Source organism: Globicephala melas, chromosome 4 (genome assembly GCF_963455315.2).
Source record: "Globicephala melas chromosome 4, mGloMel1.2, whole genome shotgun sequence".
Taxonomy (NCBI): Eukaryota; Metazoa; Chordata; class Mammalia; order Artiodactyla; family Delphinidae; genus Globicephala; species Globicephala melas.
The window spans coordinates 72344985-72371975 of record NC_083317.1 but is presented as its reverse complement, the minus strand read 5'-3'; the positions used below and the strand labels follow the sequence as shown (position 1 = coordinate 72371975).

The 26991-nt window shown below is 35.3% G+C and overlaps 1 protein-coding gene across 30 annotated transcripts in view; it reads left to right on the top strand.

Moving 5' to 3' along the window:
* Positions 1 to 26991, top strand: part of DLG1 (discs large MAGUK scaffold protein 1) — a 285801-nt gene that overhangs the window by 148924 nt on the left and 109886 nt on the right. For all 30 annotated transcript variants that reach the window (XM_060298239.2, XM_060298240.1, XM_060298250.1 and 27 more), the window contains 5 exons: positions 12206 to 12256; positions 14774 to 14898; positions 16933 to 17102; positions 18264 to 18400; positions 22395 to 22539. In XM_060298239.2, coding sequence (XP_060154222.1) covers positions 12206 to 12256; positions 14774 to 14898; positions 16933 to 17102; positions 18264 to 18400; positions 22395 to 22539 — 628 coding nt within the window. The remainder of the gene's footprint in view (positions 1 to 12205; positions 12257 to 14773; positions 14899 to 16932; positions 17103 to 18263; positions 18401 to 22394; positions 22540 to 26991) is intronic.

Genomic DNA, 26991 nt, shown 5'->3' with positions numbered 1-26991 from the left:
TAAAATATCTTCAGAGATGTTTAAGTAGAAGTTGTGCTCGCACATTTTAAAAACAGCAAATGGTGCATAATTTAATAGATTGTAAAAATCTTTTTCTCCCATTTTTTAACTATAGTTGATTTCAGTCTATACTTTAAAACATTATATTTGGCTTTATCTTCTGTTTATATGGGTATATCAAATTTGGGGGAATTTTTGAAAACTTCAAATAATAATACAAACCAAAAATACTCTTTTCAGTCAATGTCACCTTTCACATGGATAAAGAATACTTAAGCAGAATTTTGTTTGTACTTTTGTCAATATTTTCTTCTTCACATTTCTTTCTCCCTCACTTGTTCTTTTTGTTGACTTATGTTTTGCTTAAGGACAGAATCAGTGATTAATTATTTTTATTTTAAAACCCTTTCAACTGAAAGGTTAATATGTAAGAACTAACAGAGAAAATGATATCAACAAAGAAAATAAATACACATGCATTTTAGGGGAAATGTCAACAAATTAAAAGCAGGATTAGCATACAAGCAGCAAACTTAGAGTAAAAGTTGTATTAATTTTAAGTTTGTATGACATATTATTCAAAAAATACTTTTCCTGCTAAAGCAGGGTATGTTGGGAGTCTTGAAAACCATTCACTACCCACGGTGAGAAATTTGCTAGAAGGATTCACAAGACTCAGCATGTTGTACTTACGGCTAAGATTTATTACAGCTATGTGATAAGTCAGGATCTACAGTCAGATTATAAGGCTGTATGCCTAGAAGAGTCCATGTTTAGATTTCCTTCTACTTTCTTCCTCCCCAGAGGGGTCCACAGAGCACTCTTTTCACCTAGCAGTGAAAATGTAGCAACACGTATGCAGTTTTTCTGCCCAGGGAAGCCCATTATGGACACAGCACAAAGTTATTTATTGGTGATGATCACATAGGCACCCTTTGTCCAGCGCATACCAAATTTCCAAGCTCCCAGAAGGAAAACAGGCGTTCAGCATAAAATGCATTGTCTTTGCAAAGTCTAGCCACAGTAAGCAACCCTTTCATTTAGGGAATGGTGGGAACACACCCAAAATCAATTTCTCAAATACCTGCTAAGAGCCTTCTAGTGATAACACCCTTGGGCGTGCTTTATTAAACCTTTTCTGTACATAAGGATATGAGATAAATTCCAATTCTTTAAGCAAGATTTTTCAGAGTGTGGTACTTTATCATACTTGAAGAACACTGTGTAAAATGTTTAATAACTATTCTTTGTAGGTTTTTAATTTAATCCTGAAATTTAAAATATATTCCAGAATGGTTTTTAAACTTGTTATTCCTTTGTTAAGTCCTGATCGTTTAATACCAGCTATGTATTGATGAATAAAAATAAGAAGACTTGCAACTATTGCTTTATAACACTTTTTTTTCCTGATTGTTGTCACCATGCTTTCTAAAATTAAGTAATTTATATATATATATAATATATATATCCTTCTGTAAACATTCTGTGCATGTACAAGCATATATGTGTTGTTTTCAAACTTTTACCATATAAAAATCAATGCCCCACTGATAATTTTTGTATAGATATTTTTGTGTTTATATGCAATTATATAATCAGAGTATATTTATATATTGATAGATTGCTCAAAGGGTGTGTCAATTTTTAGATTTGATCATTATTGCCAAATTGTACTTCACAGAGTTATATACATTTATACTTCAACAAAAATTACTACTGTTTTTACCCCATACTGTCACTAGCATGGTGTGTTAATAAACTTTTTGATCTTTTGTTAGCATAATGTTTAAAATGTATTAACTCATTGTTTCAACTTGAATTTATGTTATATCTCACCTTTTTCAACTTTTTCACCTTAAAAAATTTTACATTGAGACACGTAACACAAAATCTACCTTTTTAAGGTATACTATTCAGTGGTTTTAGTCTATTCACAATGTTGTGCCGTCACCACCACTTTCAAATTCCAGAACATTTTCATCACCTTGTAAGGAAACCCTGTACCTGTTAGCAATCACTCCCCATTCTGCCCTTACCTCAGCCCCTGGCAACCACTAATCTATTTTCTGTCACTATGGCTTTGTCTTTTCTGGACTGTTCATATAAATAGAATCACACAATATGTGGCCTTTTGTATCTGGCTGCTTTCACTTAGCATAATGTTTTCAAGGTTCATCTGTGTTGTAGCATGTGTCAGAATGTCATTCCTTTTTATGGCTGAATTATTTTTCATTTTATACACACACACACACACCACGTTTTGTTTATTCATCCTTCTCTTGATGGACTCTTGGGTTATTTCCACCTTTTGCCTGTTGTGAATAATGCTGTGGTAAACATTGGCACACAAGTATCTGGGGATTATTGTCATTTTATCAACATTATGTCTCTCAGTCCATGAACACAGACTGTCTTTCCATTCACTTACATCTTTAATTTTGTTACCATTGTTTTATAATTTTCATTGTACATGTCTTCCACTTCTTTTGTTAAATTTATTCCTGTGTATTTTTATTCTTTTAATGCTATTATAAATGAAATTGTTTTCTTAATTTCATTTATGGATTTTTCATTGCTAACATGGGAATATAATGGATTTGGGGGTATTGATCTTCTACCTGCAATGTTACTGAACTCATTTATGGTTTTTTCATGTAGATTCCTTTGGACTTTCTATATAAGATCATGTCATCTACAGAGATAGTTTTACTTCTTCCTTTCCAATGAAGATGCCTTTTATTTATTTTTCTTGCCTAATTGCCATGGCTAGAACCTCCCTTAAAATGTTTTATAGAAGTTGCAGAGCAAACATTCTTGTTTTGTTCCTGATCCTTGGGAGAAAGCTTTCAGTCTTTTACCATTAAGTATGATGTATTATACTCAGTTTTAAGTATTAATTGATATTAATACTTAAAAGGAGGAGAGAAAAAAGAGAATATGTACGTGTGGTTTGGAGGGATGGAGTTAGACTTAATGATTCATCTAGAGCTGCATCTTCCAAAATAGTAAGCCACTGGCCATGTGTTAGTATTTAATTTATATTGATCAAAATTCAATAATATTTAAAATATAGTTTCTCTGTCTCAGTAGTCACATTTCAAGCACTTAGTAACCATGTGTGGGTAAGTAACTCCTGTATTGGAAAAGGCAGATTATTTTACACTTCCATCATCACAGAAACTTCTTTTGGACAGTGTTGATATAGCAAAGTTAAAAACTCAAAATAACAAAGTAAAATTTTAAATAAAAGTAATTTGGGGGGATTTCCCTGCAGATAATAAAACACTGTTTAATTAAAGCAGCATAGTTCTTGTCCCAAACCATATTAGATCAGTGGAGTACAACTCATCTTTGCTGTATGTTATATAATCTGATTTTTTTTCCTGGTCAGGTTTATTATACAGTAGTTGTTCTTAGTTATGACTTTATGGGACTTTTTCCCCATTAATATTAAGATTTTTTTTAATATTTAGAAATTTACCAATTCTTAAGTGTCTTTGGAATTTCTTCCTTTTACCCAAATTATTGCCATAACTTCTTTATCAATTTACTTTTCTCCAATTTCTCTCCATTTCTGTTACATACTACCACAATTCTTTTTCTGGAAAATCTATTAAACCTACTTGATGCTCCAAAACTTTCAAGAATATTTCTCATTCATCAGGGAAGCAGTCAAGACCTTTCACAATCAGGCTCCAATCCACTTCTAGTTTCTTCTCCAGCTTTCCCCCCCACCCCTGATACACAATCCCATTTTGTTAATAGGACTAAATTCAAAACCTAGGAAGTACTAAAATGACAGTTCTCAAGAAGTATTCTAAATCTATTCTTTTCTATTTTTAAGGGGGAAAAATATTTTGTCAGTAAAATACTACGTTGTCTAAAGATTGACCTCTCTTCTCTCATTTTATACACAGCTTACCTCTCACGTTATCCTGTTAATTGAGAGTGTGATAAACCCATTAGCCAAGCATTTCTTTCCTGTTGGAAGCCACATTTTGTAAAGCTATTATAAAAAGAAAACCAAGCAAATCAACCATTTTGTAGTTTTGCTGGAAACCATATAGCTTTTGAAAATATTACACCAACATTATATTTTTGTACATTTACTGTTAATAAAGTGGTACTTGTAGAGTAATTGTGGTTTTGATAATGTGTTCTTGGCATTTAGAAGCCCAGTTTGAATGTGTTTAATGATGTTATTGAATTGTCTCTATACATGAAATTATCAGACAGTTTCAAGTTATTAAGCATATAGGAATAAAGTCATCTGGGGTTCATATGGCCTTCTCACTTTTCACCTTTGTTAAATTACTCTGTGCTACCGGGAATCCTCACCAGATATCAATACATCATGACTTGGCATTAAGTGAAGTGTCAAGGATGTTTACTAAGTACCTACCTTTTTTTTTTTTTTTTAATACAGCAGGTTCTTATTAGTCATCAGTTTGTATACACATCAGTGTATACATGTCAATTCCAATCTCCCAATTCATCACAACACCACCCCCCCCCCCCCCCCCGCAGCTTTCCCTCCTTGGTGTCCACTCGTTTGTTCTCTACATCTGTGTCTCAGTTTCTGCCCTGAAAACTGGTTCATCTGTACCATTTTTCGAGGCTCCACATATGTGCGTTAATATACGATATTTATTTTTCTCTTTCTGACTTACTTCACTCTGTATGACAGTCTATAGATCCATCCACGTCTCAACAAATGACCCAATTTCATTCCTTTTTATGGCTGAGTAATGTTCCATTGTATATATGTGCCACATCTTCCTTATCCATTCGTCTGTTGATGGGCATTTAGGTTGCTTCCATGACCTGGCTGTTGTAAAGAGTGCTGCAGTGAACATTGGGCTGCGTGTGTCTTTTTAAATTGTGGTTTTCTCTGGGTATATGCCCAGTAGTGGGATTGCTGGATCATATGATAATTCTATTTTTAGTTTTTTAAGGAACTTCCATACTGTTCTCCATGGTGGCTGTATCAGCTTACATTCCCACCAAGAGTGCAAGAGGGTTCCCTTTTCTCCACACCTTTTCCAGCATTTGTTGCTTGTAGATTTTCTGATGAAGCCCTCTAACTGGTGTAAGCTGATACCTCATTGTAGTTTCGATTTGCATTTCTCTAATAATTAGTGATGTTGAGCAGCTTTTCATGTGCTTCTTGGCCATCTGTATGTCTTCTTTGGAGAAATGTCTATTTAGGTCTTCTGCCCATTTTTGGATTGGGTTGTTTGTTTTTTAATATCGAGCTGCATGAGCTGTTTATATATTTTGGAGATTAATCCTTTCTCCATTGATTCATTTGCAAATATTTTTTCCCATTCTGAGGGTTGTCTTTTCATCTTGTTTATGGTTTCCTTTGCCGTGCAAAACTTTTAAGTTTCATTAGGTCCCATTTCTTTATTTTTGTTTTTATTTCTATTACTCTAGGAGGTGGATCAAAAAATTCTTGCTGTGATTTATGTCAGAGAGTGTTCTTCCTATGTTTTCCTCTAAGACTTTTATAGTGTCTGGTCTTACGTTTAGGTCTCTTATCCATTTTGAGTTTATTTTTGTGAATGGTGTTAGAGAGTGTTCTAATTTCATTCTTTTACATGTAGCTGTCCAGTTTTCCCAGCACCACTTATTGAAGAGACTGTCTTTTCTCCATTGTATATCCTTGCCCCATCATAGATTAGTTGACCATAGGTGCGTGGGTTTACCTCTGGACTTTCTATCATGTTCCATTGATCTGTGTTTCTGTTTTTGTGCCAGTACCATATTGTCTTGATTACTGTAGCTTTGTAGTATAGTCTGAAGTCAGGGAGTCTGATTCCTGCAGCTACGTTTTTTTCCCTCAAGATTCCTTTGGCTATTCAGGGTCTTTTGTGTCTCCATACACATTTTAAGATTTTTTTGTTCTAGTTCCATTAAAATTGCCATTGGTAATTTGATAGGGATTGCATTGAATCTGTAGATTGCTTTGGGTAGTGTAGTCATTTTCACAGTATTGATTCTTCCAATCCGAGAACCTGCTATATCTCTCCATCTGTTGGTGTCATCTTTAATTTCTTTCATCAGTGTCTTATAGTTTTCTGCATACAGGTCTTTTGTCTCCCTACGAAGGTTTATTCCTAGGTATTTTATTCTTTTTGTTGCAATGGTAAATGGGAGTGTTTCCTTAATTTCTCTTTTGGATATTTCATCATTAGTGTATAGGAATGCAAGAGATTTCTGTGCATTAATATTGTATCCTGCAACTTCACCAAAGTCATTGATTAGCTCTAGTAGTTTTCTGGTGGCATCTTTAGGATTCTCTATGTATAGTATCATGTCATCTGCAAACAGTGACAGTTTTACTTCTTTTCCAATTTGTATTCCTTTTATTTCTTTTTCTTCTCTGATTGCTGTGGCTAGGACTTCCAAAACTATGTTGAGTAATAGCGGTGAGAGTGGACATCCTTGTGTTGTTCCTGATCTTAGAGGAAATGCTTTCAGTTTTTCACCATTGAGAATGATGTTTGCTGTGGGTTTGTCATATATGGTCTTTATTATGTTCAGGTATGTTCCCTCTATGCCCACTTTCTGGAGAGTTTTCATCATAAATGGGTGTTGAATTTTGTCAAAAGCTTTCTCTGCATCTATTGAGATGATCATATGGTTTTTCTTCTTCAATTTGTTAATATGGTGTATCAGATCGATTGATTTACGTATACTGAGGAATCCTTGCATCCCTGGGATAAATCCCACCTGATCATGGTCTATGATCCTCTTAATGTGTCATTGGATTCTGTTTGCTAGTATTTTGTTGAGGATTTTTGCATCTATATTCATGAGTGATATTGGTCTGTAATTTTCCTTTTTTGTAATATCTTTGTCTGGTTTGGTATCAGGGTGATGGTGGCCTCACAGAATGAGTTTGGGAGTGTTCCTTCCTCCATTTTTTTGGAAGAGTTTGAGAAGGATGGGTGTTAGCTCTTCTGTAAATGTTTGATAGAATTCACCTGTGAAGCCATCCGGTCCTGGACTTTTGTTTGTTGGAAGATTTTTAATCACAGTTTCAATTTCATTACTTGTGATTGGTCTGTTCATATTTTCTGTTTCTTCCTGGTTCAGTCTTGGAAGGTTATATCTTTCTAAGAATTTGTCCATTTCTTCCAGGTTGTCCATTTTGTTGGCATAGAGTTGCTTGTAGTAGTCTCTTAGGATGCTTTGTATTTCTGTGGTGTCTGTGGTAACTTCTTTTTCAATTCTAATTTTATTGATATGAGTCCTCTCCCTCTTTTTCTTGATGAGTCTGGCTAATGGTTTATCAATTTAGTTTATCTTCTCAAAGAACCAGCTTTTAGTTTTATTGATCTTTGTTATTGTCTTCTTTGTTTCTATTTCATTTACTTCTGCTCTGATCTTTATGATTTCTTTCCTTCTGCTAACTTTGGGTTTTGTTTGTTCTTTCTCTAGTTCCTTTAGGTGTAAGGTTAGATTATTTGAGATTTTTCTTGTTTCTTGAGGTAGGCTTGTATAGCTATAAACTTACCTCTTAGAACTGCTTTTGCTGTATCCCATAGGTTTTGGATCGTCATGTTTTCATTGTCATTGTCTCTAGGTATTTTTTGATTTCCTCTTTGATTTCTTCAGTGATCTCTTGGTTATTTAGTAATGTAGTTTTTAGCCTCCATGTGTTTTTGTTTTTTTACATTTTTTTCCCCTGTAATTCATTTCTAATCTCATAGCATTGTCATCAGAAAAGATGCTTGATATGATTTCAATTTTCTTAAATTTACTGAGGCTTGATTTGTGACCCAAGAGGTGATCTATCCTGGAGAATGTTCCGTGCGCACTTGAGAAGAAAGTGTAATCTGCTGTTTTTGGATGCAGTGTCCTATAAATATCAATTAAATCTACCTGATTTATTGTGTCATTTAAAGCTTCTCTTTCCTTATTTATTTTGATTTTGGATGGTCTGTCCATTGGTGTAAGTGAGGTGTTAAAGTCCCCCACTATTATTGTGTACTGTTGATTTCCTCTTTTACAGCTGTTAGCAGTTGCCTTATGTATTGAGGTGCTCCTATGTTGGGTGCATATATATTTATAATTGTTATATCTTCTTCTTGGATTGATCACTTGATCGTTATGTAGTGTCCTTCCTTGTCTCTTGTAACACTCTTTATTTTAAAGTCTATTTTATCTGATTTGAGTATTGCTACTCCAGCTTTCTTTTGATTTCCATTTGCATGGAATATCTTTTTCCATGCCCTCACTTTCAGTCTGTATGTGTTCCTAGGTCTGAAGTGGGTATTTTGTACACAGCATATATATGGGTCTTGTTTTTGTATCCATTCAGCAAGCCTGTGTCTTTTGGTTGGAGCAATTTATCCATTCACATTTAAGGTAGTTATCAATATGCATGTTCCTGTGACCATTTTCTTAATTGTTTTGGGTTTGTTTTTGTAGGTCCTTTTCTTCTCTTGTGTTAGACTTAGAGAAGTTCCTTTAGCATTTGTTGTAGAGGTGGTTTGGTGGTGCTGAATTCTCTTAGCTTTTGCTTGTATGTTAAGCTTTTGATTTCTCCATTGAATCTGAATGAGGTTCTTGCCAGGTAGAGTAATCTTGGTTGTAGGTTCTTCCCTTTCATCACTTTAAGTATATCATGCCACTCCCTTCTGGCTTGTAGAGTTTCTGCTGAGAAATCAGCTGTTAACCTTATGGGAGTTCCCTTGTATGTTATTTGTCATTTTTCCCTTGCTGCTTTCAATAATTTTTCTTTGTCTTTAATTTTTGTCAGTTTGATTACTGTGTGTCTTGGCGTGTTTCTCCTTGGGTTTATCCTGTATGGGACTCGCTGTGCTTCCTGGACTTGGGTGGCTATTTCCTTTCCCATGTTAGGGAAGTTTTCGACTATAATCTCTTCAAATATTTTCTCGGTTCCTTTCTCTCTCTCTTCTCCTTCTGGGACCCCTGTAATGCGAATGTTGTTGCGTTTAATGTTGTCCCAGAGGTCTCTTAGGCTGTCTTCATTTCTTTTTATCCTTTTTTCTTTGTTCTGCCGCAGTGAATTCCACCATTCTGTCTTTCAGTTCACTTATCCATTCTTCTGCCTCACTTATTCTGCTACTGATTCCTTCTAGTGTAGTTTTCGTTTCAGTTACTGTATTGTTCATCTCTGTTTGTTCTTTAATTCTTCTAGGTCTTTGTTAAACATTTCTTGCATCTTCTCGATCTTTGCCTCCATTGTTTTTCCGAGGTCCTGGATCATCTTCACTGTCATTATTATGAATTCTTTTTCTGGAAGGTTTCCTATCTCCACTTCATTTAGTTGTTTTTCTGGGGTTTTATCTTGTTCCTTCATCTGGTACATAGCCCTCTGCCTTTTCATCTTGTCTGTCTTTCTGTGAATATGGTTTCTGTTCCACAGGCTGCAGGATCATAGTTCTTCTTGCTTCTGCTGTCTGTCCTCTGGTGGATGAGGCTATCTGAGAGGCTTGTGCAGGTTTCCTGATGGGAGGGACTGGTGGTGGGTCGAGCTTGGAGTACCTACCTTTTGAGAAGGCTTAATGGTGAAAATCTCAAATACCTTAAATCAGAAGTCCATAAGCTCACAGCACAAAAATTTATACTATATTACATATTAACACCAAAAGGACTGTATAAGTATACTGACTTGGAAATGTTTTGTAGAATAAAATTTCAGGCTATTTAGGAAATGAACAAATGGACAAAAATAGAGCCCAATGTAGCAGTTTGGGGATTTGGCCAAAGCCATATGCCAAGGAAAATTTATTAACTTTAATGGGTGTTTCTAAAAATAGAAAAAGTAATAAGCATAAATGAATTGCGCATTCAACTCAAGAAGCTTTAAAAAGGGCCTAAGGAAAGAGTAAAGAATTGATAAAAAATAAAAGCAGAATGTAATAGCATAGAATGTAATAAATCAGTGATGTTAAAAGTACTTCTTTGATAAAGACTGATAGACCTTTAGCAAGTCTGAGCATGAAAAAATATAGATGATACAATAACCTTTAGAATAAGAAGAGTGGTATAGCTGCAGATACAGATTTTATTTTTACTCATAAAAAAGAACTTCCAGGGCTTCCCTGGTGCTGCAGTGGCTGAGGGTCCACCTGCTGATGCGGGGGATGCAGATTTGTGCTCCGGTCCAGGAGGATCCCACATGCCGCGGAGCGGCTGGGCCCGTGGGCCATGGCCACTGGGCCTGCGTGTCCGCAGCCTGTGCTCCGCAACGGGAGAGGCCACAACAGTGAGAGGCCCATGTATGCAAAAAAAAAAAAAAAAAAAGAACTTCCAGTCAAGTTGGCAGGATATGCATATGTATAACCCTCCTCCTGCACTCCATAGGCATATAAATCATAGATTTATATATATATATACACATATATATTGTGTGTATGTATATATGTTTGTATATATATGTATGTGTATATGTGTGTGTATACACACATATGTATAACATAATTTCAAAAACAAGAAGAAAATATCTTCAGTTGAAAAAGAAGATGAAACAAAGTAGCATTTGGGTTTGTATCCATTAGAACCATAAGAATTAAGAACCCAAAAAAGTAGTAGAGATGAGTTTCAAAAATCCTCAGGAAAAAAACCCCTAGCTCCTGCATTGGACCTGAATTAGGGGTTGCTTCTTATAGTATGGTGAAGAAAACAGACTACCTTACATGGATTTCATTATTCTGTTGTTTCATTATTTTATTGCTGTATAACAAACCACCCTGAAACTTTGTGGCTTTAAAAATAATTCATTATTTCTCATGATTTTCTGGGTTAACTGGATAGTTCTGTTTTACACGGTCTTGGCTGGGGCACTGGAAAAGACTGGAAGATCCAAAATAGCCTCATTGACCGTGGCTGGCAGTTAGTGCTAGTTGCCGGTTAGAGGTGCAGCTGGGGCTTTTGGCCAGGGGTCTTGATGCGCCTTCATTTCAATCTCTTCATAGGATCTTTGAGCTTCCTCACATTATAGCTTCTGGATTCTAAGAATGTGCATTCTAAGACAAAGGCAAACACTACAAGGCATCACATGACCTAGATTCAAAAACCACAAAGCATTTGTGCCACATTCTTTTTAACAGAGGTCATCTAGAGCCTGCCTAGATCCAAGGGAAGGGGAAGTAGATAACATCTCTTGATGGTAGGATGGTTCAATCATATTGCAGAAGAGCACTTGGGATGGAAGGATGGGATGCATCTAGAGATGAAGTTTATCACAATCCCTGTTTGACTTATTAGTTTGGGTATTTTGCCCAGCTTCGTGTCACCAGAAATGTTAAAGCAATGATTTGAATCCCAGTTAATGTGATTCCAAGCACTATTCAGCCTTCACCAGTGGCCTTTGCTATGGGAATTACTTCTTCCAGGAGGAGACATGGAATAAATTAGAAGGAATGAGAGAAAGTGCTTGGTCTGTATGGTGTAAGCAAGATTGTGAATGGTGAATCAAAGTTGGACATGAAATATGTAACTGAAATTTGACAGAGGAAGCAATAAAGTAACAGATGTGGAGGGAGGAAATTGCAGGATATGTAAAGGAAGGAGCAAGTCATTCAAGTGTGATGGTATATAAGGCTCATGAACAGGTGAGAAACATGTTAGAATGAAGTTGAGTGATAGATTGGGGTCAGTTCATACAGAGCCTTGTATGAGAGTTTTTGAGAATTTTGGAGCAAGTATGTTATACATGGGCTCCATAAAGATCCATCTGTGTAACTAAAACACATTAGAATGATTTGAGCAATGGAGAACAGTAATCTAAGAGATTGGGTAGATTACACTTGCAGTAGTCCAGATGAGTTAACAAAGCAAGGTACCTTTTGAAGCAAGGTAATAGCAATGAAAATGAAGGGGTGATGGTTTTAGGAAGAAATGAAATATTTAAGTCAGTAAGAATTGGCAGCTGATTAGATGTGTGGATCAAGGCAGAGAAGAGAGTCAAGAGTTCAGTAAGTATTAAAAGCTGAATGTACGCTTTCTGTATGTGAAAGTCACAATATCATGAGTGTCAACTCATTAATACATTTGTATTCTTCCATTCTTTGAAAGTCTTCCCTAAAACTATTAAAATCAAGCTATATTATTTGATTACTATCACATTTAACAGGTTTTTATTAAGAAATCATGCAAAAATTATGTCTTGCCATTTTAAATTTCACACCCTAAATTTCTGTGCTACTTCTTTTTTTTCCCCCATTAGGTTAATGGCACTGATGCAGATTATGAATATGAAGAAATCACACTTGAAAGGGTAAAAACTATTAATTATCTTAAGTTTTTATGCATAAACCTGTTGCTTTAAATAACTCTTTAAATATACTGCTCTTTCATATAGGATCCAAGGAAGATCACATTTCAGAACCATATAATATTAGTTTCTTTAATGAGTCCACGTATAAAATTAGCCGTGGCATTTCAGAACATGTTGCTTTTCTTTAATAACCTTTTTTTTTAAATAAACTTTTTATTTAACATAGTTTTAGATTTACAGAAAAGTAGTACAGAGAGTTTCCATTTACCCTGGACTCAGTTTCACCTATTATTAACATCTTTTCATTAGTAGAATACATTTTTTTCAACTAATGAACCAATAGTGATATATTATTATTAACTAAAGTCTACTTTATTTGGATTTCCTTACTTTTTATGTTTTTCTCTTCCAGGATCACAACTGGAATACCACATTACATTTAGTTATGATGTCTCCTTGTGCTCCTCTAGACTGACAGTTTCTCAGATTTTTCTCAGTTTTTAATTTTATTATTTATCTTTCATATAGTAAAATATTTATTTTAAATAAGTATTTAATATCCTAGTAATATGGTCATTGTATCAGTTTTGTTTCCCAGCAAGATAAAAACCATAGATTTAATGGAAAAGACCTTATTGAAAACTTCTTATGCATTCCCCCAGTCAGAAAATAATTTAAGGATACAATTCAGATGTGTAAACTTTCTTGATGTATTTTCCCCTTAAGAATATCTGCATTTAATTGATACTGTATTTTAGCAGAGCCACCTTGTCTGACCAGCATTTTTGAGAAATGAAGTGCTCTGCATAAGTGAATTTTCTAAGTAACTGAATGTCTGTATATTTAAAATCCTAGGTAATTAGATTTGTTTATGTTTGAAGCCAGAATAAACTGAATAAAAATAGACTTCAGAGGGATAATAGATTTTTATTGCCTGTTTACCTGAATTTGGGCCCACCTGTTCAAGTGACATGGATGACTGAGTCTTACAAGTAAATAGAGTATTAATGTATTGTACACATTTTAATGTGGCATTTTGTTGGTTTTTTCCCAGCTTTATTGAGATTTCTTGACATATAGTCCTAACTCTTTATCTTATTCATCTTTTCCCAGTACCTTTTAAATTCCTCTATTTAGTCAGAACTGTACATTGTATTTTTCATTGATTAAAGAGCTTATGTACCAGGAATTGGGGAGATGTTGTTAAAGTATAAAAACTTGCAACTAGAAGATGAATAAGTTCCAGAGATCTAATGCACAGGTAGTGAATATAATCAACAATACTGTATTATAATCTTCAGAATTGCTAAGAGACTAGATCTTAAATGTTCTCACCACAAAAAATAAATGGCAGTTATGTGACCTCATACAGGTGTTAGCTAAATAAAGCTAAGGTGGTAATCATATTGTACTATATAAATGTATCAAATCAATATGTTGTATACCTTAAACTTACACAAAGTTATTTGTAATTATATCTCAATTCTTTAAAAAACAAGTAAAAACGAGAACTCGAATACCTGAGTAACTTGGTAGCCCCATACAACCTATTGATACTATTATTGATACTCTAGTAACTCTTGAAGAGTTTAGACTGAAAAAATTTTTTTATTAAAATAGAATTTTAGGACATGTCATAGTCTAGTGAAATTCTAAGCTATTTAATACAAACAGTTTAGTAATAGATCCAGATATACCCACTTATTTGAGCTGCCTGAAAACCAAAGTTAGAACATTCTTGCAAAAATAAACGTTTAATACCTTTGCTTAGATCAGTTTTGCTTTTTGTAGCAGAACCCTTTCTTCAAAGAAAATATTATTCAGAAATCTAGTACATAAATAAAATAAGCAAGAAGTGTAATGCTACTTTGGCAAAATTGACTGCTGTCAAGAAAGTACACCAATGTTAAGTTCTCCAGTTGGACTTCAGTATTCAAAACTGCCTTTTGCTGGTCAGGTGTCTTGGTTAAACACATCAAGGATGATGGCTGTGTTACTTAGCTCATACAATTTGGTCATTTTAAAATAAGCTGATGGCAAAGTTAGCAGAAGAAAAGCACCACCCAGTACCCCTTTTTTAAAAATTTAGGATGAAATAATATATTGGTATTACCTACTCGGAAATAACAGCAACAGAAGGATCACTTCATTGTTTTTCTCTTGGGAGCAATTTGCCTTACCAAACATGAGCAAGATGCAGTCTAAAAGAAAGAGACCTAATAGTGACACCTCTCCAAGGACAAACTGCACATAATTTTGAAGAAGGAATCGTAGACCAGAGTCCAGAAGTACTCAGTACATCATCAGCCTCACATATTCAGCAGTAATACCTCTGAATTTATAGAGAAAAAAGAGCTTTCCTTATATTTCTTAATTTAAAATCATCATATTTCCTATACGTATGCCTTTATGTGTGTGTTCCTTATGTTAGTACAGTTTCTAGGTCCTATAATGACGGGAACCTATCAATAAAGATAATTATTATTCAGTGTCAATTTTTTTCCCCTCTATCCCCAGGGAAATTCAGGGCTTGGTTTCAGCATTGCAGGAGGTACAGACAACCCACACATTGGAGATGACTCAAGTATTTTCATTACCAAAATAATTGCAGGGGGAGCAGCTGCCCAAGATGGAAGATTGCGGTATGTTTTGCACTTTATGTTGTGATACCAAATCCTCTTTGTATCTTTTTCTTGAGGCAACTGTACAATGAATAAATACAAATGAACACTATCATAATAACTAACATAAGGTAGATGCTCAGATATCAAATGAATGAATGAGATAATTGTGCTTTAAGCATTTTCCCTCTTTTCAATTAGGAATTCAGTTTTATCTTAGAAGTTAAGCATTTTTAATAATAAATTTGACTGTTTAAATATTTCTGAGCAAATTTATAGAAATCATAGATTTCCCATTGTATGTTCAAATACATTCACAAAATGTGTTATTTTCTGAGTGGGAAACGTGTATACGCTTATTTAAGGTACAGGGAATCATATATATCTGAGTTGGTATCCCAGACCACAAAGAGTAGTAAAGATTATGCAGACTTTAAATAAATTAATCTATTTTCTAAATTGAATAAATGTAAGTAATATTGGTCTTTTGTTTAAATGTAAGGTTCCATTTCAGAAAATATCTTTAGCATACTTTGTTGTTTCCTTAGACCATAGATTGTGGCACTTTTCTTGTTGCCTTATTTGTTGCTTTTCATACATGGTGATGTGATGGTTTTCTAAAGTTTTAGGACTAAGGATTATATATGGTCTGTTAAAAACAGTATCTTATTTTAAGGCTGTTCATGCCTTATACAGCTTTTCAGTTTCTAAACTTCTCACTGGATATGATAAGTGGTATATTAATGAAATTAAATATGAAATCAATAATTTGACTTTCATGTAAATGTAAATATTTACTTCCTGCTTCCTGCTATTGGCCTTTTATTTGTGCTTCATGTGTGAAAATTAGTATGTTCCATTTGTTTCACTGGAGAACATACCTATAGTACTAACTCTGAGGTGTCACTGTCTTTGGATATAGAATTTATTTTCTCTAAAAATGTTAATTAGATATAGAAGTTTATCATGATCACTTTAAATGTTTTAATTGTTTTGTTCCCCATCCCTGCCCAATTTGAGATGACCATCTTTTAATTTGTTTTCTTATTTTTTTTCTACATGAATACCATGCAGTTGAAACTGAGATTAGTTTATTTTTTGGTAAATCAATGAATTAATCTCAATTTTGCTGCTGTGACCCTAAGCTAGTTATTCAGTCTGAGCCTCAGATTTTTTATGTTTGAATCACTGTTCTGTTAGTCATTATCAGGGTGGCCTTGGGAAAGTTATTTAAACTTTGTACCTCAGTTTTTCTATCTATAAAATGGGGATATAAATATGTATCTACCTTACAGATTGTTGTAAGGGTTAAAACACTAAAAGAAGTTCCTAGCATGTGGTTAGTGCTAAATAAATATTTGCTGTTTTTCTAAAATATCTTAATTTCTATACGTAATCATACAAATTACAGCTGTCAGGACTTCCCTGGTGGCACAGTGTTTAGGAATCTGCCTGCCAAAGCAGGGGATACGGGTTCGCTTCCTGGTCTGGGAAGATCCCACATGCTGCAGAGCAGCTAAGCCCATGTGCCACAACTACTGAGGCTGCGCTCTAGAGCCCGTGAGCCACAACTGCTAAGCCCATGCACAGCCACTACTAAAGCCTACGCCCTCTAAGGCCCGTGTTCCACAACTACTGAGCCCATGTGCTGCAACTACTGAAGCCCACGTGCCTAGAACCTGTGCTCCCCAACAAAAGACCGCCACTGCAATGAGCAGCCCATGCACCGCAACAAAGAGTAGCCCCCATTCGTCGCAACTAGAGAAAGCCCACGTGCAGCAACGAAGACCCAGACACAGCCCCCCCCCAAAAAAAAATATAGCTGTCGTTATTATTTAATATTTTTGTATAATGATCTGTTATTTGCACTGTTTCCTTTGCTGGCCCTTGGGAAATGTTTGTATTTATATGAGTTTTTGATACATTGGAATTTAACATGCAGTTTCTTATAAATAATTCTAGTAAATAATTCTCTTGTCAAGAAAAGAAAATTGGCAAAGAGAAAAATTGATACTAAAATTTTAATATTTAATTTTTAATGTTTTTTTTCCTCAGGGTCAATGACTGTATATTGCGAGTAAATGAAGTAGACGTTCGTGATGTGACACATAGCAAAGCAGTTGAAGCATTGAAAGAAGCGGGATCTATTGTACGCCTGTACGTAAAAAGACGGAAACCAGTATCAGAAAAAATAATGGAAATAAAGCTCATTAAAGGTCCTAAAGGTATGAAATAAATCAAACAAAGACAAATTATTAAGTAAGAAATCTCTAAGTGAAATGTAACTATGAAGTTATTTATGACACACATTCTAAGATTAACAATGCTGGTAATCTACAGAACTTAGTGAATTTTTAGAATTTCTGTGTTATTTCTACTGATTTTTGTCTTAAGTAGAATACTATGCAAACATTTTGCAGTCATGTGTAGTGTTGATATTAACTTGTAATCGTTAATCTACTAAGTGCATAAAATGCAGATACACAGGCTAAAAGAAAAAAATATTTATGAACATGTCATCAGGAGTTACATCTGCAATGAAGACTGTTAGGATGTGATCTGAATTTTGAAAACATGGATGGGATTGAGGATAAATGGAAATATTGATTCTAATTTGTGGCTTCATGGAAAAATGCATAGAGAGCTACAGGTTTGGCATCAAAGCTATGGGATTTATGAATTATTGAAGCTCCTTACTTAAAATTAATTCATAGAATATTGAAAAGAGAAGCAGCATCTGCATTTCTGAAGCTGTTGGTTCTGCCCACCACTAATTTTTTTTTCTCAGTTTTAATCTTGTGGAAGTGTTAAAAGTGTTAGTAAGAAGTGCAATTATGATGGAAACAAAAGTGAAGCAATTTTACACCATCTCTTTGAACTAAAAAACAAATGCATTTTACAAAGACACTTTAAGAAGTAACCTGGTTGGGGGTGGGGGGGTCTTGCCTGGTGGTCCAGCAGCTAAAGACTCCACGCTCCCAATGCAGGGGGCCGGGTTCGATCCCTGGTCAGAGAACTAGATCCCATATGCCACAACTAAAGGAGCCTGCATGCCGCAGCTAAAAGATCCCGCACGGCACAACAGAGATCCTGTGTGTCACAACTAAGACCTGGCACAGCCAATTAAATAAATAAATAAATAAATAAATAATTTTTTTTTTTTTTAAGTAACCTGGGAGTAAAAAGGTTCTCATTTGTAACTATAGGAGCACCTATATATGTAATTGCCCCTGATTACAAAATACTTAGGATTTTTAAAATAGGTAAATAGATAATTTTCTGTTTTAAAAAACATTAGTTTGGTGAAGTTATCACCTAGTTTTCAGTCATTTGGACTTAAGTTTACATATATTGGTGAAATTCTAAAACTAGTGTTTTCCATACAGGTCTTGGGTTCAGCATTGCAGGAGGTGTTGGAAATCAACATATTCCTGGGGATAATAGCATCTATGTAACCAAAATAATTGAAGGAGGTGCAGCACATAAAGATGGTAAACTTCAGATTGGAGATAAACTTTTAGCAGTGAGTATAAGAAATCCATTGTTTTAAAAATCACTTTGATGTCTTTTTTTTTCTGACAGACTGAATTTCTACGTGCCAGAAATGTTTAAATGATATTTCCATGAGTGAATACTAGTCTTGCTTTAGTCAAAACCTGAAAAATGATTCTTTATTTGCCACTACCATTTCCTCTACTAGCTCCCCTCTCTTTTTCTTTCATTCTGTTTAGGGGCTTGGATGCACAGAATTGTTTAGTCATAATCCTTAGGTTCATAACATCATCATCCTTTGTTCATGTGTGACCTTGTTTTTCCCTTTCTTACTTTAATTAATTAATCAATTATTTTATTTATAATATAGTAAAAACTGCTAGTCATTACCCAACCCAAGAACTAGAATATCAACAACTTGTGTTCCTCATTCCTTTGTTTTTTAAAGATTGCTTTATCACATACATATTCCTAAATGTTTTGTTTAGTAGTGTGTGTTCTGAAAATTTTTAAAGGCTATTGTGCTGTATATAGTCTTTTTTAATACTTTTCTCACTCAATATTGTTTTACTGAGACTTATCCATATTGTTGCCTAGAGCTGAGATTTATTCATTTACCCTCTTCATAATATTCTATTCTGGGACTGTAGACTGTATCACAATTTATTTATCCAATCTTCATCAATAACTGTCTTAGTTCATGTTCCCTAGAAAAACAAAACCTGAAGAAAAGCTACTCTGCTAAGGTATTATTGGGAGGTATAACTTCAGAGAAGCTAGAGTGAGTGAAAATGAAAAGTGAGGCAGAGAATGAGGGAAAGCCAATACAATGTATTATGTTTCTGAACTGGCTATAAAATCATAAGAAAATGTAGCTGATTGCTTGTTATGTAGGACAGTCTCCCAGGCAGGCAATGTGGAACTGCTAAACCTTAGATCCAGCCATCCAGGGAAAAGAAAGGATTTTATCTACTGACGCCTTTTAGTCTCTTGTCTCTTGTTAGTTAGAGTCTAACCCCATGGGGGTTAACTGTCCTAGATTTCTCGACTGTGTTACCCAGCCCCTCTGGACAAATGCTAAGGAAGCCAGTTCCCACACTCTGGCACAGCACTTCCCCTGAACCCAGAAGTCGTGAGAAGAGCTAGAGCCTCATGGTCTAGACAGGTCAGATGTGGTCTTCTAATATGTTACAGCTCTCACTATGTGGAACACGTCAGCCAAACCCAAGCCCAGCCTTTACTCCAGAAGAGGTTGAAAGAGCTCATAATGTTAGGGGACAATATGAGAGTAGCAGTAGCTAGGACTCTCCCCTAACCAAGCAACCAAAGCCTAGTGGACACGTAGGCTCAAGTGAATCTGAAAAGGCATACAAACAAAGTCTGGTATAGTGGTGATTTGGTCTATCTCCTATTTATTTATTTGCCCTTTTTTAATAGTTATGCTAGGAAGAGCAACTAATTATTTTTGAGTTAATGACAGGGAGGAGGAAGGAACTGTCCTTCAACTTCTTCTCTCTAACTTATCCTCTCACAGCTATGACTTGCCACTCTTTCCCCCAAGCTACAACCAACACTCCCTCATCATTGCATACACCCCCCACCAACACACACCAGTTCCAAACAACCTTCTTTCTCCACTACGTTTCTCACTTTTATTTTTAATTTCTTACATACTGTGTCTTCTTTATCCTTCTTCCAAAATCAATTTTAGGGGTAGGGAGCCAGAAATTCATGCTGATTTACCGTTTAGGGAGGCTTTTGTTGCCATAATTCCACTGAAATTATTCAATTCTTAATTTTCACCTTAATTGATGTATTAGGCATTTGACATACCTTCTTCCTTCTTAAAACACTCTTTCCAGTTCGCCTGATAGTCACCCTCTATCTTGCTATTCCTCTTAGCTCACCAGCCATTCCTTCTCATTCTCCTTTTCGGTGCATCTTCTCCCTAACTTCTAAACATTGAAGTGATCCAGGACTCAATACTTGAACATATTCTCTTCTCTCTTTGATAGGTGGTCAAATAACTTACTGGGTCTTACTGTACATGATAGTAATAAGTATTGTTTTCTGAACTTCAGTCTCCTTCTCTATGTCTCAAGAGTCCTCTCAAATATAATATACAGTTGGCTCTTTGTATCCGTGGGTTCCACGTCTGTGGATTCAACCAACTGAAGATCGAAAATATTTGGTGGAAAAAAATTCCAGAAAGTTCCCAAAAGGCAAAACTTGAATTTACATGACATTTATTTTATATTAGGTATTATAAGTGATCTAAAGATGATTTAAAGTATAAGGTGAGGGTGTGCGTAGCTTATATGCAAATACTACGCCATTTTACTTAAGGAACATGAGAATCTGCAAATTTTTTTATCCTCGAGGAGGGTGATGGTGGGTAGTGGGGTTATAGAATCATTCCCCCACAGATACCGAAGTACAACTGTATCTAAAAATGAACTTTCAAATCACGGCAACCCACCCCACCTTGCCCCCCAAAATTCTGCTCTTTGCATAATTTTCACATCTCATTAAACGGGAACTTTATCCTTCTAATTTCCCCAAGTCTAAAACTTTAGGATCATTCTCTTTCTTTCCCACTCCACATTGAATCACCTCAGCAAATCTTGTCAGCTCTTTTATCAGTTATCTAATGCTGCATAAGAAAAAACAAAAATTAGTGGCTAAAATGACAACAATTATTTATTTGCTTACACTTCTGCAATTTGGATATGTTTGGCCAGGGTAGCCTGTCTTTATTCCATATAATGTCTACTGGGGTGGCTCAACTAGGGCCAGGGGTCCACCTCCAAGTTGGCTCACATATAGTGGACCGGTTGGTTTTGGCTGTCATCTAGGAACTCAACTGGGGCTGTTAGCCAGGTATTCAGTTCTCCAGTGGGCTGTCCACATGGCTAACTTGAGCTTCTCACAAAGTGGTGGCCAAGTTCCAAGAGGGACATGCCAGAGTGAGCTTTTCCAAGAAGACAGCTCTAATGTGTGGCATTTATTAATCCTCTCTTTGCATCACAGTTACTAATGTCTCATTTCAGGCCATCAGAAGAACAGTATACCACAGTTGTGTATTTCAAAATGCAGCAAGTCCTCACTGTACACAGTAGGGTGGGACCATAAAAATGACCATGCAGTTGAAATCCTGCGAAGCATTATTAGTAATCAGTGGTGAAAGTCAGGATTGTTCTGTGACCTTTAGAAGTTTTCATCAAAACATTTAAAAGTCTCCTGCAGTCGATTATAAAGTCACATATTAGGGAAATGGAAAATATACTAAAATGAACATTTGTTTAGTGCACTGTAATTTAAAACACTAGAAACATTTATAGTGTTTTATTTCTTTTTAAAAGAAAATGTTTACCAAAAAGAGGAGCAGTCTAAACCTAATGCTAGCAGAAGAGAAAGGATTAGAACAGAAATTAACAATATAGGAAATAGGACAACCATATTGTCTATGTTGGTAGAGAAGATCAACAAAACCAAAACTTGGGTCTTAGAAAAGATCAACAAAATTGACAAACCTTGGGCTTCCCTGGTGGTGCACTGGTTGGGAGTCTGCCTGCCGATGCAGGGGATGCGGGTTCGTGCCCTGGTCCGGGAGGATCCCACATGCCGCGGAGCGGCTGGGCCCGTGAGCCATGGCCACTGAGCCTGCGCGTCCGGAGCCTGTGCTCTGCAGTGGGAGAGGCCACAACAGTGAGAGGCCCGTGTACAGCAAAAAAAAAAAAAAAAAAAATTGACAAACCTTTAGCTAGACTGACCAGGAAAAAAAAAATGACTCAAATTTCTAAAAGTAGGAATGAAAGAGAGAACATAAGGGAATACTTTTATTTATGAATAACTCTATACCAACGCATTTAGATAACTTAGATGAAATGGGCAAAGTCCTAGAAAGACACAACTACCACTCCTATTCAACATTGTACCGAAGATTATACCCAGAGCAATAGGGGCGAAAAAAATGACATTCCAAGTGGGAAGGAAGAAGTAAAACTTTTGGGATTTTCTTTTAGGTGAATACTGTGTGTTTAGAAGAAGTTACTCATGAAGAAGCAGTAACTGCCTTAAAGAACACATCTGATTTTGTTTTTTTGAAAGTGGCAAAACCCACAAGTATGTATATGAATGATGGCTATGCACCACCTGATATCACCAACTGTAAGTCTGTTTGCTTAAATCTTGTTTCCTTAGATGTGATGTATTTTAATGAAGATTCCCAATATAAAGTTTAAACATTATACAAATATTTTTAAAAGAACTATAAAGCATTTTAACCTAATCATTTTAAAAACCAATTTTAAGTCAGAATCTTCATAATAATAAGTGGAGATGGCTTTTTCACCTTTTCACCTGTAATTTCATAGCAGTAATTACTTTTAACATTTAAGGCATTGATTCTCAAACTTTTATATAAGTAACAGTCACCAAAGGTATTTGCAAGTAATGTGGCTTCTTATTTTGTTCTAATAATTTTTGGATGGAGCACAGAAATATACTTTAGCAAGCAATTAATTCTTTTAACAAGCAGGGCAATTCTGATGCTTCTGATGCTGCTGGTTCATGGGCTGCACTTTGAGAAACAGTAACTTAAAATATTTGTAAAACCTGGGCTTTTCTATACTCTCAACTGTGTGAGCATAGATATTATCTTTGTACTTCAAACTCTTAGTGTATTACCTAACTCTGTTTGTGCACAGTACAATTGTATTGCCTAGAAATGAACTGTAATGAAAGTACTTATAATTTTAAGTTTCCTATTTGATTTTCTTTTTTAATGTACAAGCCGAGATGAGATTTAAATATATTCTTAATGTGTTCATGTTGTTTGAAAAATGAAAGTTTTGTTTGGTATGTTGAGTCAATACTAGAATCATCCATGTGTAATAAAGATCATAAATGTACTCTGTAATCTGCTTTTCCAAGTTTTCCTTTTTTAAATTGTAGAATTTTAAAGATATTTGTGATTTTGTGATTTTGTAAGTGGCAATGTTTCCAGTTTTAAAATGTCAAAAAGTTCATTACAATCATTAATCATTAGAAGCTAAATACAAATTATATTTTAAAGTGTATATATACTGTCCTCCAGTGATGCATCTTCATTATCTGCTCATTGATTCATTAATTACTCAAGTATAGCTGAATTATTCTCTTAATAGTATTCAGTCTTTTTAATGGACAGAAATGATGTCTTATACATCATTTGTGTCAGAAAAGAACTTTACTACTTGTTTAAAGTTCTTCCATATATTTGGTCTTTCACAGAAGCTTTATATAAGGACTTGATGTATTTTATTTGTTATTAGGAGGTGCAAATTCAATGATGAGCTCTTTTATTCACCAATTTAAATATTATTTATTATGCTGCTTTATCTGTTCAAGACAGCTATGTCCCAGTTGTTCCACAGATTGAGAGTTGGCATCCTGATTATGGCCAAATATACAAATAGCCAGGCTGCTTCTTAAAAATGTGTTGAACTGGAAAAAATGTTACTTTTTATTGAATTATCTCTTTTTATATAAAATAATATGACATTTAAAAAATGGCAGAGCTAGTCCTAAAGAGTAGTAAATAATGATTGTTTTCCCTATAGGCATATGTAGAATATTTCGTCCCTTTTTTTCCATCTGTTATTGAACTAATAGAATATTGTGAAAAAGTTGAAGTTTACCGTGCTAGTTCAACTTCTGTTCTGTTTCTCTTCTTATGAATTTTGTTGTACACTTAACAGTCCATGCTTATACTATAGACGCAATTCATAAGTAACTTATTATGTGTGTTTTAAAAAGCATTTGTATTTGAAAACTTTTTACATAAATGATTTTTACCTGTCAGCTCTTGTGAAGCCCTTGCCATCAGACTATTCAACTTACCTGCCTGTCCCTTATGTTGTTAGTCATGTAGTTTCCTCCTCATCAATCTGGCTTTAGTCACTGAAGATTTTAGTGTCAGGTCCATTGTCCTTTGATACACATTCACATTGTCATTCTTAGTGATGTCCAGGCAAAATGCACACTGATTCATTCAACAACCTGGCTTCTTCGTTGATCTCCTTCTTTCTAGCTCTCCTGCCCTCCACTCCAACTCAGATACTTGGTTCCAAGACAATAATTTAGATCTTATCATCGTCAATACCTTCACCACCTCCAAAATCTTGATTTAAATCATCCCATTCTCTGACTACATCCATCAGTTTATTTACTCCTGTTCTAACAATTCATTCTCATTTTGACCTTCAATCATTTGACACCATTACTTGGTTGTCCCCTTGTGTTTCTACTTGTCTACTTTTTTTTAACTTAGCCTCCTTGGTTTGTCGTGATATTCACTTCATTGCATATATCTTCTACTTTCTTGCCCTCTCCATCTTCACTGGCAGAATCCCAACCCTGGTTCAACCTGCTGTCTTCATCCATTCCTGCTCCCTAAAAAGCAGAACATGCCTAGAGAAAAGCACAGAATTGTAGTTTAAGTTATGACCATAAATCTCAGATGGGGTCACACTCCTATAGCTGTAATCCACATATGGATAATAGACAAAATATGGTACCCAGGAATAGAAGGAGGTTTATTACTGAAAAAAAAAAAAAGTTCATCGGATCTGATAGAGAACATAGTTTCTTTGATGATATTAAAATTCTCATGCTTTTGCATTTATATATCTTTTCACTTTTATATTCTGTTCAGGTGGAAGGCCTTGTTAAACTTCTGATTTGGCCACTGCTCTCTTCCTGCTTTTACTTTAAGCTCTTCCACTTGGCTTCTTTCCTAAACTTTGGAGGGTTTGGGTCATTAATCTTGGTATCTAAGGACAATAATTTAGCCTCCCTTGTTTTGCAGTTCTCTGAGGAATCTTTTTACTTAGGATTTGGGGTATAGGAAATAGCACTGTTTTAACTAATCATTCTTTGGGCAGTCATTTCTTTGACAGGAGCATTAATTTTTAGTTCCTGCCATATGAGATACTATGCCTTACATGTGAGAATGACTCCTTCAGAAAAGGTCCATTGAATAAAGGCACAGTCTGGATATGGTAGGGAAAAGGTACATTTTCTGGCTTGAGCAGTTGACCGAATTTCTTGCCCAGTTGGGTTTTTTTGTTTGTTTGTTTCAGCCAAACTTGATAATGCAGCAAAGAAATTTGAGTAAAAAATCAGTAAACTCTTGACTTTAAATGGCCAGTGATTATAATGGTTCACGTGCATGTCTGTTGCTTTAGGGCAACATGCCGGTTCCCTTGAAAATCACAGATATTCTTACATATCACCCAAGAAAGACTTTGGACTTCAGAAGAGCCATTGGTAGAAAATCCTTTGGCTCAAATGCAGAAGAGTATCTTATATATGAATTGGATGGGAAGAAATTGCTATTGGAGACTGCAAACGTATAAAATCAAAGATGGCTCTGGACTTCTAAGCTCTATACTATTAATAGACATTATAGACTTTTTCCTTTTTGTATGATTACAGAAAAAGATGTATAGATGCTATCTCCTTTTTTTTTGTTTGTTTTTTTGCTGCCTCCTTTTGATAGCACATAATTGTTTCCAGTACACCATACTTCCAGTCACTACCTACTGTCTTTCACTCAGGTTACTTCACTCATATATGTAACCTATCTGGCCACTGTAGTAATTTGAAGTAATGATCCTTGCACTTTTGTTTTCCCAGTGGGTGTTATAATGCTTTGTGCATAGAAGGCACTCGGTAATGTAGTGAAAGAAGAGATTCATGGTTAAATAATAAATATTACAGCTAGATTTTGAAATGCCTAGTAACTTTATCATAGTTAATACCTCAAGAAAGTTAAATATTGTTTCTATGTGTTACTGATAGTAATGCACATAATTCAGATGTGTTGTGCTTTTGGAAGTTACAACTGAAATGTGTTGCTTACCTGGGTCAGGAATAGCTTTATAATTTTCTGTTCTTAGCTCTCACTAGAATTACAGTCGATGAACTCTAATGATGTTTTAGGGGTTTTTTTGGTTTTTTTTTTTTGCGTTACGCGAGCCTCTCACTGTTGTGGCCTCTCCCGTTGCGGAGCACAGGCTCCGGACGCGCAGGCTTAGCAGCCATGGCTCACGGGCCTAGCCGCTCCGTGGCATGTGGGATCTTCCCGGACCGGGGCACAAACCCGTGTCCCCTACATCGGCAGGCGGACTCAACCACTGTGCCACCAGGGAAGCCCTATAATGATGTTTTTTATTATTGAAATGAACCGATAAATAATGTTTGCTTATTTTTTATTCCGGTTTTTTACCAGGTTTCCATTCTTTTATGGTGCATTAAAAAGAATAATTATAAATTGGGTTGGCAGATCTGAGCTGGTGTCAGGGCATGTCCTTTTTATTTTTAATAGGTTTTATATTTTAGAGCAATTTTAGGTTCACAGAAATATTAAGCAAAGGTACAGAAATGTCCCACCTGCATAGCCTCTCCTATTACCAACATCTGCCAGAGTGGTACGTTTGTTACAATTGATGACCCTACATTGCCATATCACTACCCAAAGCCCATAGTATACATTAGGGTTCACTCTTGATGTTGTACATTCTGTGGGTTTGGACAAATGTATAATGACATGTACCCACTATCAGTATCATACAGAGT